Genomic DNA, 17,029 nt, shown 5'->3' on the forward strand with positions numbered 1-17,029 from the left:
TCAACCGCAGTGAAGAGAACACCGAGTAGATCGCCAAATATGCGGATATCATGCAAAATCTCGGAGTCCTTCTCCAGTTTCACGATCTCCAAAACATGCCGATGCGCTAGTGGATGTTTGTCGCCAGTCGACATTGTCAATATGTGTACAGGGAATAGGCAGTCGTTCCTTGTGTAATATAATCACAAGAAGAACCAGCAACATACTGCGCACGTTTGGTCTGCAAGACCACCAGTAGATCTTGGGATCGATCCATAGAGAAATCCTCTACCTCGACCCCAATTTTCGCGCTTGCAACGGTCCAGCATTTTTCATGGACTCCACGCAAAGCCGAGGGTACTTGATTAAAAGTAAAGCCAACTTGAGGGACGTGAATGGCAAAAACATTGCCTATGAGTTCCCATGCATTCCCAGCACGTGGAAACAGCAACAGCTCAGAATATTTAAAATTCTGCCAAGCACTGTGATGCTTCTGAACTTTTTCAAACAGTTCTTACGACGAATGGCCACTGTTATTATCCTCAAGACCATTAAAGCCGAGATGTATCTTGTATTTGAGTGATGCTGAGTTGTCTATGATTTCGAGGGCCTTGCAGCAAATCTTTCACTAACCAGTCAAATAAGAGTAGTGATCATTGTAAGGGAGATACTTGTCTGCATCTTATAAGTGTTCTAAAGTGAAGAATATAGAATATAGACAGTAGAACCTCTGGAGGGAGAAACAAGAAAGACTTTTCCATGTATCGATGGTGATGGGCGGAGAGCCGCTGAAATAACGGCCACGTGATGTTGGAAAGACTTTTTCGGGGCGTGTTCGAACTTGGCTATTCCCACCGCCTCTTTCTCTGCAACCACCATCCCGTTTCCTTGCTTGCATTGCTGCCGTTGTTCACCATGTCTTCCACATCGATGCCCAATGACTCTCCTGATGCCACTCCTATTCAGCCTCTCCACAACCCTTCGCAAGCCGCTCACGTCGTCATGCCACAAGCTCCGTTAGGCAACGTCGTGAACCAGGCGCCAGGAATGGGTGCAAGGGCATTGTTGGCAAAGAAAATGGCAAAGAGCTTGTGAGCAGTGCTGGTTGCTTGATAGATTAGCTGTGACTGACCTATCGTAGAAAGCCCAACTTTGTTTCTCCAACAGACAACATGATGACGCCCTGCAGCCAGAAACTGTCCGACGCCAAGAAGAAGCACTTCACCAAGTATGTTTATCTCTGCTTTGGCTATTTTTCAACCTTACAATCTGATTCCAGGGGGGCCAAACCCGTTCAATTATTCGTTCAAAAGGAAGGGAGCGCGAGTGATGGTGAAGCCGACGACACTGATATCAAGGAGCAGGCTAAGATGACCGTGGATGTTGACGAAGACGAGAATCCGTTTTAGATTTGACCTCACCACCACATTTTATCATCTTCATGGCAGGCTGGTCCCATTCCTGGTCATATCTGGGGCGCACTTGTACGATATAATTACAAGCATATCATCATTGTTGTCTAGCATGCATCTTATTTTTTGTCGCTGTCTGTACTATCAATGTGACAACTCGGAATTTCTAATACACGTGATTTAGCTGACGCGTGCTTTCCTCACTTCCAACCTTTTCCCTCTCGTCCCATTTCTGTTCCAGTGCGGTCGAATATGGAGCATTCCACGGAAGAGTCGGATCTGTACAACGAGTTCAGAGAGCGGATTAGAGAGGCCATCTTGCGGCGGCTCGAGGCGCTGTCTTCAGAGGGACATCAACTTTCGCAAAGGTATGTTGGCTGTTGGCCTTAATATTCCGTCCTTTGAAGTGAAGCTTAACTTGTACAGTCAAATTCAGGACTTGGTCTACAATCTACCTCGGCTCACAGAGAAACAAGTAACAGATTTAGGACACAAGGGTTCGCAACACAAAAAGTGCTGATGTGCTCAACGTCTCATTGTTGCTCAGATTCAATGTGTCCGATATGCTTGACACCATTTTCGACCCTGCTTGCTGAGGAAGAAATGGCAATAGCGATGGACTCACCGGCGCTCCCAATTGAGGAACTCGGGGTGGCCCGACTTTCACAAGAGTGGCAATGTGGTCATCTATTCTGCAGAAGGGAGTTGAGTCCCATGCTGATTTCTTCTTTGGTTCCATGTTTAACCTCCCTTTAGTATAACCCGGTGGATTCAGGACTCGGTGAGCTTCTGCCTTTATGTATAATACTTGGATGCAAAGCATTCATATCATACAGCATGATTCGTGTCCTATGTGCCGACAGGCGCTGATGCGCCGGTCTGAAGGAGAGTCACCACCACCGCCATTTCCAGGCCCTCTACAAGACGGTGTGAATGGGTTGAACGTTGATCCAGATCATCTGCCGCCGGAAATACAAGAGTTACTTGTACATATGAATGCTAGGGGTCCTTCTGGGTCATTTGTGCCAATGTTCATTCCACCCAGTAATACGGATGTTGGACGTGATGACAGGGATGAGTATGCGGGAATGTATTCGTGAGACTGAGCAGTTATATCCCAGCTGCTTGTACTATTTGGACCTTACTATCACGGCAGATGTTATTCCCAGTGAACAGAGCTCTCATCTTGCAATTTCAAAAACAACTTTTCTCGATGTTCAGGTATCATGAATAAACGTACATCCCAGCCACGACTAATGCTAATATATATATAGACCTAGTTTTAGGACTTCTACCTCGCTAGGAGGCATGACCCATAATCGATAGCGAAATAGGGAAGTCATACGCGACAGAGGAGATTCGATGAAAGCATTTGCACTGCACAATAACGTCCGATGTATGAATCCAAGAGATAACAGAGTTACGGTTCTAGTTCCTGCGACAGCACCTGAACATATTCCGCTTGAAGAAGTAGAACAAGCACTAGGAAAAATGAACAATGAAGAATCGCGTCGCCACTGAAACAATAACTTACGCCTATGAATCGCACCAGCGAAAGACCGAATGTTGAATAAAGGATTATAGCGAAGTAAGTGTTTTGCTTAGTTCTAAGGTGTGCCTCATCCGCCTCCGGGTCCGATTCATTTGGCAGTCCATTCAGGTTTTCGATCGCAATGGCCAGTCCGGCGTTACTGAGCATCCACATTGCAACCAAACGTGTTCGGAAGGTCTTGTTTTGATCATCCATGGTTGGCTTCTCCGCTACCTCTACGGTTTTCACCTTTGTAATGGCCCTAGTGACCGTCTCCTTGAACGCATCATCAACATCTTGCTGCGGCTTGATTGTATCTTCTACGGCCGGAGCGTCCACGCCCTCGGTCTTTTTTGACGACACAGATGGCAAGGCCTCCGCCTTGTCACTACCCTTGGTACCCCAAGAGACCTGAAGTACAGGTTAGTAGGCACAAGATATACTCTAATAATAAGACACACATCATGCAAATTGCAGAACGCGTACACGTTGAGGACGTTGGTGAAACTGGTTGCAATGAGTAGGTACTGGATGAAGCTGGAGAACATGTGCCAGGGATCGCGCTGATCACGACGTGTCAGAGAGATAGGTATTAAGGCGAGAGGAAAGGACCCACATATAGGAATGATGCAATCATGTAGATACCTAGAAGAAGATTAGACCGTCTCTTGACCCTCAAATAGCAAACGCACCAAAAGTCGATACCATTGCCGCTATTAGCGCACCGATAGGTGGTGTAAAGAATGAAGCGATAACTTGGCTCGTCGTCTTGTTCTGCAAGTCACTGCTGATGTTCTACACGATAACTCAGCGTTCGCACCGGACAGGCATCAACAAAACACACCGAAAATGCCTTGGCGGTTAACCAGAAGGAACAAACGAGAAGATATAATGACAATATGGCAAACACCCTGAAGATAATTTAGCAGGCTACGACGGCGAACACAAGTGTGCGCACCATAAAGTTATAGTATATGCCATCCGTTCACCTTTTGGCCGATTACCCAAGGCTAAGATGAATTGCAGCGCCAAGAAGGACAAGTAAATCCACTTCAAAGCCAGATTAACCCAATGAGTCTGCGTGAAGTAGCACGTTCAACAGATATTCGAACGATTTGTTTTTCGAGCAACTTACCACTGTCGCCGTACCAAAGATGATAATACCCTGGTCGGGACATAGATCGATAATAATACTGAATGTAAGCCACATATTCGCCATAGAGAACCAGGTAAAGACCAGGGAGAAGATATTGTACTAGATGACGTCAGACCAGATGCATTCTATTGTTACGGAGTGAACGTACGAATGCTTGAATGTGTAGAAAGAACATGCGGAAGATACCATGACCAGACCGGTAAAAAGCGAAGAAATGGACCAGAGCATACTGATAGAATTGTGAGACGGAAGGACTGTGTATAAAGGTGGTAATACTCTTACCACAGAAGCAGCAAATGAACCATTCAACCAACGACGACGTTGGCCAATCAACTCAACCGCTGTTTCGGGCACGTCCGTCTCGGCCTTACTCGGCTTGACGTACGTTAGGACCCACCTATCGTTTCTCTTTGCGACCAGTTCGAAGCAAAGAATACGATCTTCAGCCAAAAACATGTTCTTCGTGAAAATATTCATGCCGTATATACCCTTTGGCCCGAGGCGGTCGGCAAGAGAGTGATCACCATGAAAGTATTGCTCCAGGGGTCGGCCTTGGATGGCACGGAAGCGATACGCCGAGAAAGCACCCGGAAGCACAGAAACGTAACCGAAACTACTTTCCAAGGGCTTGTCTGCGGCATAATGAGATACAAGAGTTAATTAAATCAAGTAAGAGACGTACCCAAGATGTTCGACATCTTGTACTCGAAGTTCTGAGCAGCAATGAGAGGATTGAGGAGCTTTTTGCCACCCTTAATCATGGCATGGATTTCACCACAGCAACCACCCAAGTGGGGATCATTGTAAAAGGCCTCCCATAGATAGTAAATGGACTTGTGACCGGGTTTAGTCCCAGCATCGATGAGAACACAATTTTCGGGCTATATGTGCGGCGTTAACATATTTGAACATCAGAAAATGATAAGATCACGTACATTCAACATTTTTCCAATGGCATTGAACAACCAACGATGAGAGTTGATCTTCTTCTGATTCTTCGCCTTGAGGACAAAAATGATCTGAACAGGAACCAAGTTGTTGGGGTCATCGGCCTGGGGAAGCACTAGTTGAGGCGTAGCATCGACGGAAAGTTGGGTTGTGTACTATATAGAGCATAAACAGACGGAATTCGTCGAGAGAGTTGTTGGCATACCTCGAATATATGAGCAACAGTGTCCTTTTCGTCTACTTGTTTTTTCATGACACCATCTTGGTAGACACCGACGGTGGCGAGAATATCAAGGACACTCTTGTCCATTGCCTCGAGTCCATCAACGATGAGAGCGACAGTGATTCTCTGCCACGCCGGATTTCCTTCCTCGGCCTGACGACGCCAATACTTTGATTGCTTAGTCTTGCAGATGTCACGGATGTTCAACATGACACCGTGAAGGGTACGGGCATAGAGGGTCTTATCTTCGTTGTAAGAGGTGACCGCAATGAGAATTTCGGTTTCTCGGTTGTACATCTTTGTCCGGAGAGACCAACCATTCTCTTCAGTGAACTCATCGGGATCGCAGGTGGCCGCGGTGTATCGCATGTGGCTGAACAAAGAGTCAATGAGGGCTAATCTAATGGATACTGCGGATGACGCACGAGAACTCTGTTGTCTGGGTAGACGCGTATTTGGCTTCTACCGCGCTGAAAACAGGTGTCGGAACAGGGTACTCAGCGATGAAGTTTCCGTTGGTGAGTTTGACTTTACGCGTCACACCACGCTTGATGGTCTGGCGGCGGCGCCATGCGCTATCGACGCCGTTGGTAGACACGGACATGACGGACGGTGGGCGGGCATAGGGATCGCCAAAAGTACTGGGATCGACGCTGAAGCGATACGTCAAAGATCTCAGAGAGAACAAACAAGAAATGAAGAACATACTTGGGAGGGTAGAAGCCCCCTGCGAAGTTTCCTGCATTCAAGGGCTCTTTTTCAAGTGTTTCGTCATCATATCCATCAGCGCCGCCTCGAACGCCGAAGTCGGGAAGGGAAGCTGCACTTTCATAAGGGCGAGGAGTAGAGCCACCAAGGGCATGATATGGTCGTTCAGGCTCAGAGAACTGGGTCTGGCGAGGACGGTCAGCAAAAGGATCAGCATATGGGTCGCTGTGAGTGTAGTCGCTGTGTCCGCTGTAAGAGGGTGTGCTGGAAGCAGGAGGGCGATCAGCCATTATTGAGGTCTATTCGCTGCTAGAAAAGAAGACAAGATCAACGAGCTCGACAACGACAACGACGAGCGATGGAAAGAGAACAAGGACTAGGAAAGGGCTAGGTCAGAGATTAAAAGAAAGTGTTTGGCAACGAACAGAAACGAGGCGAGGTAAGAGGCACTGCTTTTTCGGCCCCCGATCACCCTTCCCTGGGACCGCCAATACTACTCGAATTCATATATTATTTATATTTAGCCCTACCATGCTCCTCTCGGCCCTGAATTCCTTTGGCTCTTGTAGCCTGTATAGCGTTAGTAGCCTTCAGTAGGTAAATAACATTAGAACTCGTTAAGACTTGAAATCGCCTACCCCCCGTGGAGTCCTCCTACACGCGCCCGTGTGGCCCCCGTAAGAGTACGCCGTTCGCTTGCGTCTCATGTCTTCGATTTTCGAACAATGGCAAGTTCAAATGAAGTCGCTTGACGGTTGTATTATCACTTATTTTCTGTCCCGGTGGCCGGCAATCTTGAACCGGAGCCTAATGCCCCGCATAAAACGCCTTTTCCTGCGCGAGGCAGTACCATCCATGATGTCCGAGCTCCCTTCTGTAGTCGTATATCGGTCGGTTCTTTCGAGCGTCTTGATATTTCGGTGCTGAGACGCTACCGCTTCTTGTTCGGAACAGTTATGATGCTTCTCCGTTTTCAGTAAAGGTTGACAACGTCTTGTTACTCAAAAACGTACCTCATCATAAAGTCAATGTCAGTATTTCAACCACCTTACCCCCCAATTTCACTTGATCCGCTCTCAATGAACGAATAGGTCGCCTCATTGCTCCCGCGACCTGAGATCAAGGATCTGCTTGGTCTAGGATACAGGCGCATCCCCGTGTTGGCCATCGGAAACGATGTCTACTGTGACACTAGGTTTCATTTCACTCGCATATATGTCGATCCTCTGTGCTCAATGCGCCTACAGTTTGATCTGCTCCGCTCTAGAACGAAGATTTCCTACCACTAAGGACTATGGCACCATATTTCCTCCGAGAAAGCAGGGCGGCAGCCCAGACACGACTCTTATCAAGACATTCACCAAGAACTATGTCGATAGCGTAGTGTTTCCCCTCGCGCCTCCTCTCCTTCCGTGGGAGAAGTTCCCAGAAGCATTCATTAGGGATCGATCATCGGTATAGTGCTCTCAATTATCTATCTCTGTCATCCCACTAAATTATTATTCCTACATTAGATGAGTGGTCCCATATCTGTCCCTGCCATGGTGGCTGCGCGCGGGAGGTGCCTCAGTCTTCTATCAGCACATCTGGTATGCCCTGTATTCCAAAACCTCTAGCATAGCCCTCGAACTTTCTCTATTCTAGGCCTTGACTGAGGAACAACTCTGCGATGGAAGAGAGTGGCTATTCGACACTACTTCTCCCAGTCTCGCCGATATCTCTCTTCACGTTGTATATTCTTGGGTCAAGTCCTTCCGGAGGCTCGAAACTAAAGCCCTCTTCGACGAGCACAAGTTTCCACATGTCATAAACGTTCGTCACGGTGGCGCTCACTTTGATAACGCTCTATAAATAACGCAGAATACTAGTGGCTTTCAAGAATGACCAACCACCTTGATACTCTTAGGACGCAGTTCGGTGTGCCCAAATTCCAGGGGGAAGAAGCTGCAACCTCAATCTCCGCTTCTCCCCATGAACCTTATGATGTTGTTGGTTTTGATGCTGCGGATGGGGCCCGTCTCGGATTCCAGCCGGGCGACCTCATCTCCATCGCACCGGACGATACTGGTCGGTTGCGCCCCGGTTGCTTACTATGTCTATCTGACTGACTGATATCACAGCGAGAAATTTTCCGACGATTGGGAAGTTGGTGGGCTTGAACTCAGAGGAGCTTGTGATCGAAACTGAAGGGAAGTTTGGTATCATTCGGTGCCATTTCCCCAGAATCGGGTTCACCGCTTCGCCGCCCAAGAGCACCCAAAGCAAACTATAAATGTGCGACAGTATTCAGATGTGGCATCTAAGACCATAGTCTATTCTAACATGCCCACGTGACATTTGAGAGGTCCCTTGTATCGTTTCAATTTTTGCTTCTGGTCGAAGATAGTGATAGATTGGGGGAAGGAGGCTATTCTAGTTCCTTCCTGTGCGCCGTACAGTGCCTTCCGCATACAGTACAGCAGTAGTAAACCATCATTTAAAAAATGACAAATCCCAGTACTATCGTTTCCTGTGACATTGAAAGTCCCGTAAGTTTGAAAATCCGCTGCTGTGACCTCACTCTCGCATCGTTTCCATCTGATCTTTTCGTACTTAGGTAGTGATATATTGCAGTATCGTAGATATAAAGTTTCTAAGAAATACAATGAAAGAAAAAATTGCCATTCAACTGCTGGAATAACTGCTCAAATATTTGTAGGTGCTTGATCACTCAACCTGGCAATTGAATGATTTTTTTTTTTCCTTTTGTTGTACCTCTTATGTACAAAAACTCCGGAGGAAAAAGATTAAAAAAATGAAGCCACGGCAATGAATTTTCAAACTCTGTAAGACTTTCAATGTCACGGGGAACGATAGTACCATCGTTAACGTTTACAATGTACTTTAATCCTAATCATCACCCCTACCCTCTTCGCCCTCCTCCTCCTCCCCGTCCTCAATGTTGTGCCATAACGAGATATATAGGACGCCCATAATGAAGCATTGATGTTATCAACTTCCGAACCGCACCTCTCAGCGAATCTTCCTATTTCGAATTTTGAATAGCTAGGTTTCATATAGGCAATACCGCCCACTGCGGATAGAACTATTATTGGCGAATCACGACTACTTACGTACCGGAGTCCCATTGTATGCTGAAGCTTCCTGTTTGTACAACGAAAGATTGTGCGACTGACTGCTTCGGGTATAGCAGCAAGGTTGGTAATTAAGCAGTCTCGAAATAATATTATTATCATGGTACGAACCCCTGGTACTCTACTGACAGGAAGTTTCCGCTCCAATGAAACAAGGAAGGCTGTTCTAATGCTGAAGCGCAATCCCTGGGCAACGAGGCAGTGAGAAGGAGCGCGAGCGACGTTGGTTTAGTTCGTCACCAATAGGGTATCCTCGAGCTGGAACACGCCTTAATGACACGAAGCGCAGATAATCCAAATGTCTGTACCTATACACGGCCACGGCTGCACACCTCCTCACACCTCTTTTCGAACGCCGTCACCATGCCTCCAGACACTTTGTCAAAGAACGCCGAAGACAAAGACGCATACAGCGGATTCACAAAATCAAATGCCAGATCGAGAGAAACCAGCGTATTTTGTTCCTTTTCTCCTGCCGGTTGGAACCGCCATATGGTCCTTAGCGACTTGAACATAGGCGTCGAGGACGACGCAAAAGCCTGTTCATTTCAGCGTTGCAGGTAAACGAGGAACGATTCTATTGAGCGTACCTCCACCGATGAGAAGGGCGTGCAAGTTACTTTGCTGACGTAGCTCTCCTGGAAGGCCATGAACCCAACGGTCAGTTCTGCATCCATTGTGGTGGTCCCATCACGAGTAGCCTTGTGCAAAATACGCGAACCGGTGCAGTACGGGATGAACTGGGGGTAGGAAGACACGTCCGACACTATGGCGTATAGTTCGCTCCTCCTGTATCTTCACCCGAGGTCAGTACAGGTGGGGAATCAGAAGGGCCTTGGCCTCACGGAAATAATTTTTGTTCATGATAAGTCTGTTCTCCAGAGGAAGGGAAACTTGGTAGGCTGAAAAGAGTTCTATGGTATGCAGACCTTTTGGGTAGCGAACGCAAAGTAGTCCGGAACAAGTTCATCAGCCGGGTCCTACCGTCGGCTCTTTTTCTGGTGCAAAATATTGCTTTTGTAACTCTACTAAAAATTGTAGATAAATGTTTTGAGATAGAAGGTGCATGGTAGGCATCCGTAAACAATTATTTATTAGATCTCTGCCATCTGCATCTGGGGGCAGTCTCTGGAGAACTAGAGAGAATGTCAGCACCATGCGACGTAGACCAAGTTGGAGAATACATACATGTCCCTCCTGTTGACACTTATAGCATCTGATAGTTCTCTTGTTCTCCACGGGAGCATTGGTGCAATCCCGAGACATGTGACCGGACTCACCACATCTCTAAAGGATGGAAAAATATCAGAGAGAGCAGGATAAATACGAGAGAATCATACGTAGCACGTTGCTTGACGACATTCCGCTGGTGTGATTGTCAGCCTGAGGAAGAGGGAGAATGGGCAGAACGACACATACATTTTACATGTCCTTCTTCACCACAGGTGAAACACCGTTTGGCCTTCCGAGGGGCATCACACTGAGCGGTAAGATGGCCAGGCTGCCCACAGTTGTAGCATGTGCGCTCCTTAGGACAGGAATGGGCTTGGTGTCCGGCTGGCAAAACTGTCAAAAAGAATCTTTGTGTATATACTGGCCAGAAGACTCACGTTCACCGCACCTGTGGCAATTACGTGTCCGCTGGAACTGCGCCGATGAACGAGCAGTGTGGTACAAGAAACGCGACGCAATACCCGATACTCTTTAGAGAAAAGTCGATAAAAAAGTTCGATAAAAAGTTCACAAATCAAAGGATGTGCCGTACGGGAGATTCTTCTGTTCCGGCTTGAGCGGCAGAGTGAATATGCGGCATGAAGAGAGACCTGTTCTTTTCGGTAGCACGGACAAGGCAGAGGAAATCATCGACATGTTCAGTGTTGCTCGTTACAGTTGGAAAGAAAAAATAATGCGGCATCTTCCGGCAATTTTTGGGATCGTGTTCCGAAAATGTTTTAAATGCCCGATCACTGAAAATACAGCTTTTAATTACACTTGGATTGGCGTAAAGCTCTACTCGAAATAATAAGATGCCCAACAAGATATAACGCTAATACGGAGCAATGATACATATAAAAAAGCGGAGTGCATGGTAGGCATCAGGAAATTTCGTGAAAAGCGCCTCCTAAGCAACAAATGTCTCTGTCTCGGGACAGTCTCTGGCAATCTACGAAGAGGTTGAGCATACCATAAGACGACAGCGACGTCGGAGGGACACTTACGTGACCTTCCTGTTGGCACTTGTAACAGGTCTTGTTCTTATTCGCAATGGCAGCTGTCTCACCAAGGGTGCCGGGGGTCGCAAGGCAGTCCCTGCGGAAGGGCAATGTGAGACAGTGAAAGGAGAACAAGACGGTAAATACCTAGCTATATGGTTGGGACCTCCACACCTGTAGCACTTTACAGGCGGTAAAGTAGCGGTATTGAGAGCTCTCCCGGGGGGTGGAGCGCGAGAAGCAAACCCTCCCATTCCGGTGGCTCCGTTGGGACAGGCACGAGCAATGTGACCGAATCGGCCGCAGTTCTGGATAGAAATTCAGGACGATCTGGATCAGAAAAAGAATGGCAACGTACGTAGCATTTCTGATTGCTACCTTGCTGCTGGATCCTTAGACTCGGGCACTCCGCTGGTACGGACGTTAGGCTGGGTCTCCAGAGATGGACCAAGTACGAGACAGACCTTGAATATGACCGACGCCACCACAAGAGTAACACTGTTTTGCAGAAACGGTACGGGGAGAAGGACAGGCAGAGGATTCATGACCAGGCTGGCGGCAATTGTAGCATAAACGTTGCTCCGAGGAACAATTCTCGGCAATATGTCCGACTTTGCGAGGATTCAACAGATGACCTGTGAGGGATGCTTGCGAGACTCACGATTACCGCACTTGAAGCAACCCTTCCTGGAATACTGGAACGCCATACTCAAAATCCGGACTTCTTCTGAACTGGAGAGGGGTAGATAACGCAAAAATGAGGAATGAAAATGGACGTGAGGGAGACGACACGGACCTCACTTCACCCACAGCCAGCTATCCGCTTACGACTCTGCCTCCTACGTGTGAAGACGATGTAGAGTGGATGGAAGAGATATAAGGAGTGATGACTGAGCGAGAGGAAAGATCCGATCGAATTTGGTCTAGTTTGGCTGAGGCTTTGACTCTTCTGTTATTATTAACTTTTTTTTACCTTCTTCTCCCTCGACGATGCTTCCTGGAATTTGTGGCCCTTTTATTTCCGCCAAGTTGATGGCTGGCAGTGTCGCTGGAATTAGTTCTGGTCAGCTGAGTTGCTGCTAGGGAAGCTACGGCCGCTATCTCAAATCAATCACCTCCATTCCTTGACTGGATTTGGCATTCTGGACCTGACTCTCCACTATATAAACGGCCTTTCTCGACTCGCTTCGACTTTGGGTTCGTTCCTCCCCCCTTTCCGCCAGCTCCTCTCAACTAGTGTAGCTTCGCGAGTCTGGCGCTCTTCTCTTCTGCCTTGCTCTCATACTGACTTGTCGCCAGACCTCACAGGACCTCCCAGCGTTAAGGCGAACTTCGCGCGTTTGCATCCATCGCGCTTCTTGTTTGGGTGAGGAGCGGCGTCCTTTGAGGTGTGTTTTTTCTTTCTCTTTCTCTTTCTATTGCACATTGTCTCAACTGTCGGTGCAGATGCCTCATCTCTTACGACGTCCTCTGTCATCCTGGCAAAAGGCGAAGTAACGAACGAGCAAAGAATGGCTGAATGTATGGGAGGGGAGTCACTATATCAGGCGCTCCGGATGTGTCTTTCTCACAGAGGCTGTATGCGTATATGTGTCGATATGTTTACATGAGTTATCTTTCCGCTCTCTGGTGGCCCATTCTCTTGTCGGAGCTGAGCATTTGGTGCCCGAATCTCTGCATGATTCTGTCCTGAGGAATTCAACAACCGCGGCGCTGCTTTTCAATCAATTGACCCCACCCCTGGTGCATGCGTTTGTCATTATTCTGACATGTGGACTTTGAGATGTAGTGCCGCGGCGCGTACGATCGAAAACGGGAGAGCCTTTTCCGTTTGCTGCAAGCAATCAGGCGACCGTGACTCATCGATCAAATCCTTTAGGCTGATGTCTGCAAAGTTTGGGTCCAAAATAACACAAAAGGCAGCTTAATTTTCGGGGTACTCACTCTCGATTCTAAAAACACCCTCTGGACTGTTATTAGTGTTGTCGTGTCCACATGAGCAAACTAAATCCAGGCATTATTTTCACCTATGTATATTTGACGCCGATAGGCTAATTAGCCCCAGATAGACTGACCCATAGGCGCCGCAAATACCGTCATTTCTGCCAAGAAGGATCCCCCACTTCAACTCCGTGTGTAACACGGTTCTAGAATATGTATATGCAGACGTCCTCACAATCATGGCTCTAGTTTCTGCCCCAGACTATTGCCGACTACGCTATGTCAAGACTCAGTCATAGGACGAGACAAAGTGGCCAGAGCTTCGAGATGCGATGCGATTGTAACTGTAATCGTCTTGTTCCCCAGTTCTTCTACCGCTAACCGGCATCCGAGTCTGCACCCGACCAATACGACACTAAGACAGCTCCATGAACCAAGTGGGGATTGGAAAGAAAGCCAGCGTCATATCCACCTCCGGCATTCTTGCTCAACGCTGCTTGCTGTCGACCGATATCTCTGTCGGTAGTTTAAGCATTCGAATGGTCCCATGGCCGCTGTGAGAGTGAGAAAACTCTCCTAGGAAGGGGTATCAGAAGCTGGCAGCTTCTGCTCCACAGTGCGTTCATGTCAGCATTCTTGGCGGAGTATCAAGTCTTCCCGGTCCAATGGAGGGCGAAGATGTCTTGATCGTTATCTGTGGCACCACACATGCTGCGAATATATGGGTACTGGCTGTTACCGTTCTACGCCGAACGTGTAGCAGATGACATCCATGTGGGCCACAGCAGGTCGTGCTGGAAGTAGTTGTCGCGATTACACTTTGGAGACTGAAGAAGACCACTGCGTCCAGTTCCACGCTGTCTTTCCTCTGCATGTCACTCCATACGGCGTTGGAAGTAATCGCGATCCACGGCATTGATCTCCTCACTCTTTAGAAGAGTGTTCATAAAATACAGCGGTATGTACCCAGGCCGTACATTTCAGGAAGCAGTGCGGGTTTCAAATTCACCATCAGAGACACAGTAGCTTGTAGGATCTGACAATCTTTGAACAATCTCAGCAGATTATGCTGAGACTGGCTTGGGTTTACCATTCATGCGTCTATCTATCTATATCTATCTACAGTTGACTATCTCACACTGCATATGGTCGGGAGACACCAAAACTGTATGCATTTATAGATTTATGCAGAATCAAAATAGCACGTGATGTGACATGTGACATATGTGACAACATTGTTGCCTCAAAATGCTGTCAGTGGCTTTTGGGTCAGCTTTCCATGCATCTCTTTGAATAATGCACCTCTCAACTTTCTGAGATGTGGTACTACTCTATTCTGGTCACCTTGTGAAACACAAAATGCTCTCAGCTTTTGAATAAGCTCAAATCCTTCTCTTGTAGTTATTAAGGTCTGTTTTTTCTCACTCTTCTTATTAGATCTAAGTCACATGTGATCGGAACACATGATAAACTAGTGCTGTATCAAGTTCATACAGTCATGCTAGAGTCCACTGTATGTATTTATTGACCAATATGCTTCAAGGCCTTTGCAGATCAGCTTCAAAGTGAAGTGGTATAGAATAAACTTTAGTTTGAAGCTGGAGTTATACAGTGAGAGCTATCCTACTTATATACTACTCATCTATTAAGATAAATATACTACTACTTATTGTATTTGTTTAAGTCTTTGTGCCCTTTGTTTTTGAGCATCATTACTGTCTACAAAAAGATTATTGTGTCAGAAGACAATGACAGATATAGCTTATTGTGATGACTAAGCCTGTCCCACAGTCTTAAGTGCTGGTCTAAGTGCTCTGACTAAGCATAAATAGAGGTAGAATAAAAAAAAGAAAGAAAAGAAAAGAAAAGATTATAATATTACACTCTCTTTAAAACTATTGTTCTGATAGCTTAATTTAGAGATAATTCATAGTTGTATATAGTGTCATCAGTAGACATGTGTTTTTTGTTTACCCACTGGTTGGACTCCAGACTGTAGCCCTTCCAGCTCACTAAATAGTCAATGGTGGTTGTAGAGCCTTCTCTCTGTGCACGAATTTTACAAAGATGATGATTAAGAATTTAATTAATTTTATAATGTTTCTTGTTATTGATGAGGTTGAGTGGTAAAAGAGATGGTTGTTTTTGATTGGAAAATATTATGATTTTTCCTTTTTCCTTTTTATTTTAGCCCCTATTTAGGCTTAGTCAGAGCACCAATACCAGCACTTAAGACCATAGGATGAAGCTTAGTCATCACAACTAGCTGAGTTGGTCATTGTCTTTCAACACAATGATGACACCTGACAATACACAATTCCTCTTTTATATATAGTAATGGTGTCCAAGGACAATGAGCACAAAGGACTTGACAACACACAATAGGCAGTAGTATTATTAGCCACAACTTGTACAGTATTTAAGGCAGCTTGACCTCACTGGTAATCTCCAGCTTTGAGCTAAAGTTTATACACTCTCATTCTACTCTTGAGCTAAATCACTCAGTGTCTTGAAGCATAAAAGATCGACATCTAGTACACTCAGTGAACTCTAATGGAAGGCTTAAATGCAAAGCCATGTTAGTTTATCACATGCTAAGTTGATCATATGCAGCTTAAGTCTAATAATTAGCTTGAAGCTTTCACCTTCCCTTTCTCAAGCCCAATTGTGCTGAGAAACTGAATGCCCTCTATTGATCTCTCAAATCCAAACTTTGACTATGAGTTCTTTGAACTTCTTGCCTCTATTATTGGAATATTGATAAGATTATTGGTGATCATCTAGGTGTGCTGGGGATACCATTCAATCACTGCCTGGGCTCTCAGATATTATAATGAGTTTTTATATATTTGACATATCTTATAAAATGTAACCTCCAATCTCCCCCTCCATAACATTCTCAAATCCCGATGAACATCCCACCAGTCCCTGACAAGCCCTGTATCAAAAGCCAGATCTAGCAGCTTACATCAAAGGGACATTCAAGAAGAAGAGAGACACTGATACCCCTCTAAATGACCCAGCAGAGACCGTGACACTGACCTCACAGGATTCTGAAATCCATGGGTCTGAGGACTCCCACCAGACCACAAAGATGAGGAGATCCCAGGAGACTTCTTTCAGCAGTCTCTCTCTTCCAACTCTACCTCTGCCTCTCCAACTGAAGAGATTGGTAACTGTGCCAGAGACTCTCTTAGTTCCACTTGGATGGCTGGAAGATCCCAACACAAATCTTCTAGAAGTCAGCCTCACAGCTCTGCCACAACTCTCCTCCACTCAATTGGGACAAGCAGTGGGATGGAGAGAACATCCTCAGAGTGGATCTGTGACAAGCAGTGTGGAAGGGAAGTATAGGATAAAGTTATCCATTGATACTTTCCAACCTGGGATATGAATGCCTCTTTCAACTATAAAGAAGCTATCTGACAAGAAGAGCAGAGACAGTGAACTGCATCACAGTCAGTTCACAGTGAGCTTGAGGAGCATATCATTGAGAGTGAACAAAGGCAGGGAGAAGCCACCAAGTATGACAGGCAACACCGAGAAGAGCAGTGGAAGATTGAGAGGGCTCAACTGAAAAGAGCTGATGTCTCCAACTAGTATAGACTCTGACCTGAGGGGGCCACCATCCTCACTCCAGTATATACTGGCTCTTCCCCAGTCTTCAGAGAGCTGAGCACAGGATCCAGTCAGTGGAGCACAAACTGCTGGAGAAATGAAACTATTGCAGCAGAAGGAGTGGACTCTGAAACTCCTCTGCATCCCCCTACTCCACAATATCCTC

At 46.5% G+C, this 17,029-nt stretch overlaps 8 protein-coding genes across 8 annotated transcripts; 5 read left to right on the forward strand and 3 right to left on the reverse strand.

Moving 5' to 3' along the window:
- The first annotated feature begins 814 nt into the window (after positions 1-814).
- On the forward strand, positions 815-1,516 carry BT62DRAFT_677589 (uncharacterized protein). The gene is made up of 2 exons (XM_043181836.1): positions 815-1,070; positions 1,121-1,516. The coding sequence occupies exons 1-2, from the start codon at positions 895-897 to the stop codon at positions 1,386-1,388; spliced, it is 444 nt and encodes a 147-aa protein (XP_043042821.1). The 5' UTR covers positions 815-894; the 3' UTR covers positions 1,389-1,516.
- On the forward strand, positions 1,517-2,893 carry BT62DRAFT_677601 (uncharacterized protein). Its single transcript, XM_043181837.1, has 6 exons — positions 1,517-1,759; positions 1,818-1,888; positions 1,939-2,095; positions 2,148-2,172; positions 2,228-2,612; positions 2,666-2,893. The coding sequence occupies exons 1-5, from the start codon at positions 1,644-1,646 to the stop codon at positions 2,489-2,491; spliced, it is 633 nt and encodes a 210-aa protein (XP_043042822.1). The 5' UTR covers positions 1,517-1,643; the 3' UTR covers positions 2,492-2,612; positions 2,666-2,893.
- Positions 2,820-6,247, reverse strand: BT62DRAFT_979339 (glycosyltransferase family 2 protein; the record flags this gene model as incomplete). Its single annotated transcript, XM_043189429.1, has 15 exons — positions 2,820-2,873; positions 2,926-3,333; positions 3,384-3,485; positions 3,539-3,567; positions 3,615-3,717; positions 3,767-3,833; positions 3,881-3,999; positions 4,058-4,177; positions 4,227-4,307; positions 4,361-4,710; positions 4,761-4,959; positions 5,014-5,181; positions 5,232-5,622; positions 5,675-5,902; positions 5,958-6,247. 15 exons carry the CDS (start codon positions 6,245-6,247, stop codon positions 2,820-2,822), a joined length of 2,709 nt encoding a protein of 902 aa, XP_043042823.1.
- A 497-nt stretch (positions 6,248-6,744) lies between these two features.
- BT62DRAFT_945497 (uncharacterized protein) lies at positions 6,745-8,202 on the forward strand (the record flags this gene model as incomplete). Its single annotated transcript, XM_043187947.1, has 8 exons — positions 6,745-6,847; positions 6,912-6,987; positions 7,049-7,152; positions 7,205-7,412; positions 7,472-7,546; positions 7,602-7,769; positions 7,826-8,028; positions 8,082-8,202. Coding segments are annotated over exons 1-8 (1,035 nt in total), but the record flags the coding sequence as incomplete, so codon positions are not given.
- Positions 8,203-9,170: 968 nt separating this feature from the next.
- BT62DRAFT_929292 (uncharacterized protein) lies at positions 9,171-10,062 on the reverse strand (the record flags this gene model as incomplete). The annotated part of the gene is made up of 4 exons (XM_043185690.1): positions 9,171-9,349; positions 9,400-9,630; positions 9,682-9,886; positions 9,937-10,062. Coding segments are annotated over 3 exons (562 nt in total), but the record flags the coding sequence as incomplete, so codon positions are not given.
- Positions 10,063-11,505: 1,443 nt separating this feature from the next.
- Positions 11,506-12,033, reverse strand: BT62DRAFT_929295 (uncharacterized protein). Its single transcript, XM_043185691.1, has 3 exons — positions 11,966-12,033; positions 11,663-11,915; positions 11,506-11,612 (listed from the first exon to the last, which is right to left on the reverse strand). The coding sequence occupies exons 1-2, from the start codon at positions 12,009-12,011 to the stop codon at positions 11,728-11,730; spliced, it is 234 nt and encodes a 77-aa protein (XP_043042826.1). The 5' UTR covers positions 12,012-12,033; the 3' UTR covers positions 11,506-11,612; positions 11,663-11,727.
- BT62DRAFT_1073809 (uncharacterized protein) lies at positions 11,992-13,150 on the forward strand. Its single transcript, XM_043178969.1, has 5 exons — positions 11,992-12,165; positions 12,388-12,501; positions 12,547-12,554; positions 12,604-12,692; positions 12,751-13,150. Exons 1-4 carry the CDS (start codon positions 12,062-12,064, stop codon positions 12,672-12,674), a joined length of 297 nt encoding a protein of 98 aa, XP_043042827.1. The 5' UTR covers positions 11,992-12,061; the 3' UTR covers positions 12,675-12,692; positions 12,751-13,150.
- Positions 12,917-13,819, forward strand: BT62DRAFT_677902 (uncharacterized protein). The gene is made up of 4 exons (XM_043181838.1): positions 12,917-13,223; positions 13,285-13,318; positions 13,370-13,436; positions 13,495-13,819. The coding sequence occupies exons 1-4, from the start codon at positions 13,074-13,076 to the stop codon at positions 13,769-13,771; spliced, it is 528 nt and encodes a 175-aa protein (XP_043042828.1). The 5' UTR covers positions 12,917-13,073; the 3' UTR covers positions 13,772-13,819.
- The last annotated feature ends 3,210 nt before the right edge of the window (positions 13,820-17,029 follow it).

Source organism: Guyanagaster necrorhizus (genome assembly GCF_019112545.1).
Source record: "Guyanagaster necrorhizus MCA 3950 unplaced genomic scaffold BT62scaffold_6, whole genome shotgun sequence".
Lineage (NCBI taxonomy): Eukaryota > Fungi > Basidiomycota > Agaricomycetes > Agaricales > Physalacriaceae > Guyanagaster > Guyanagaster necrorhizus.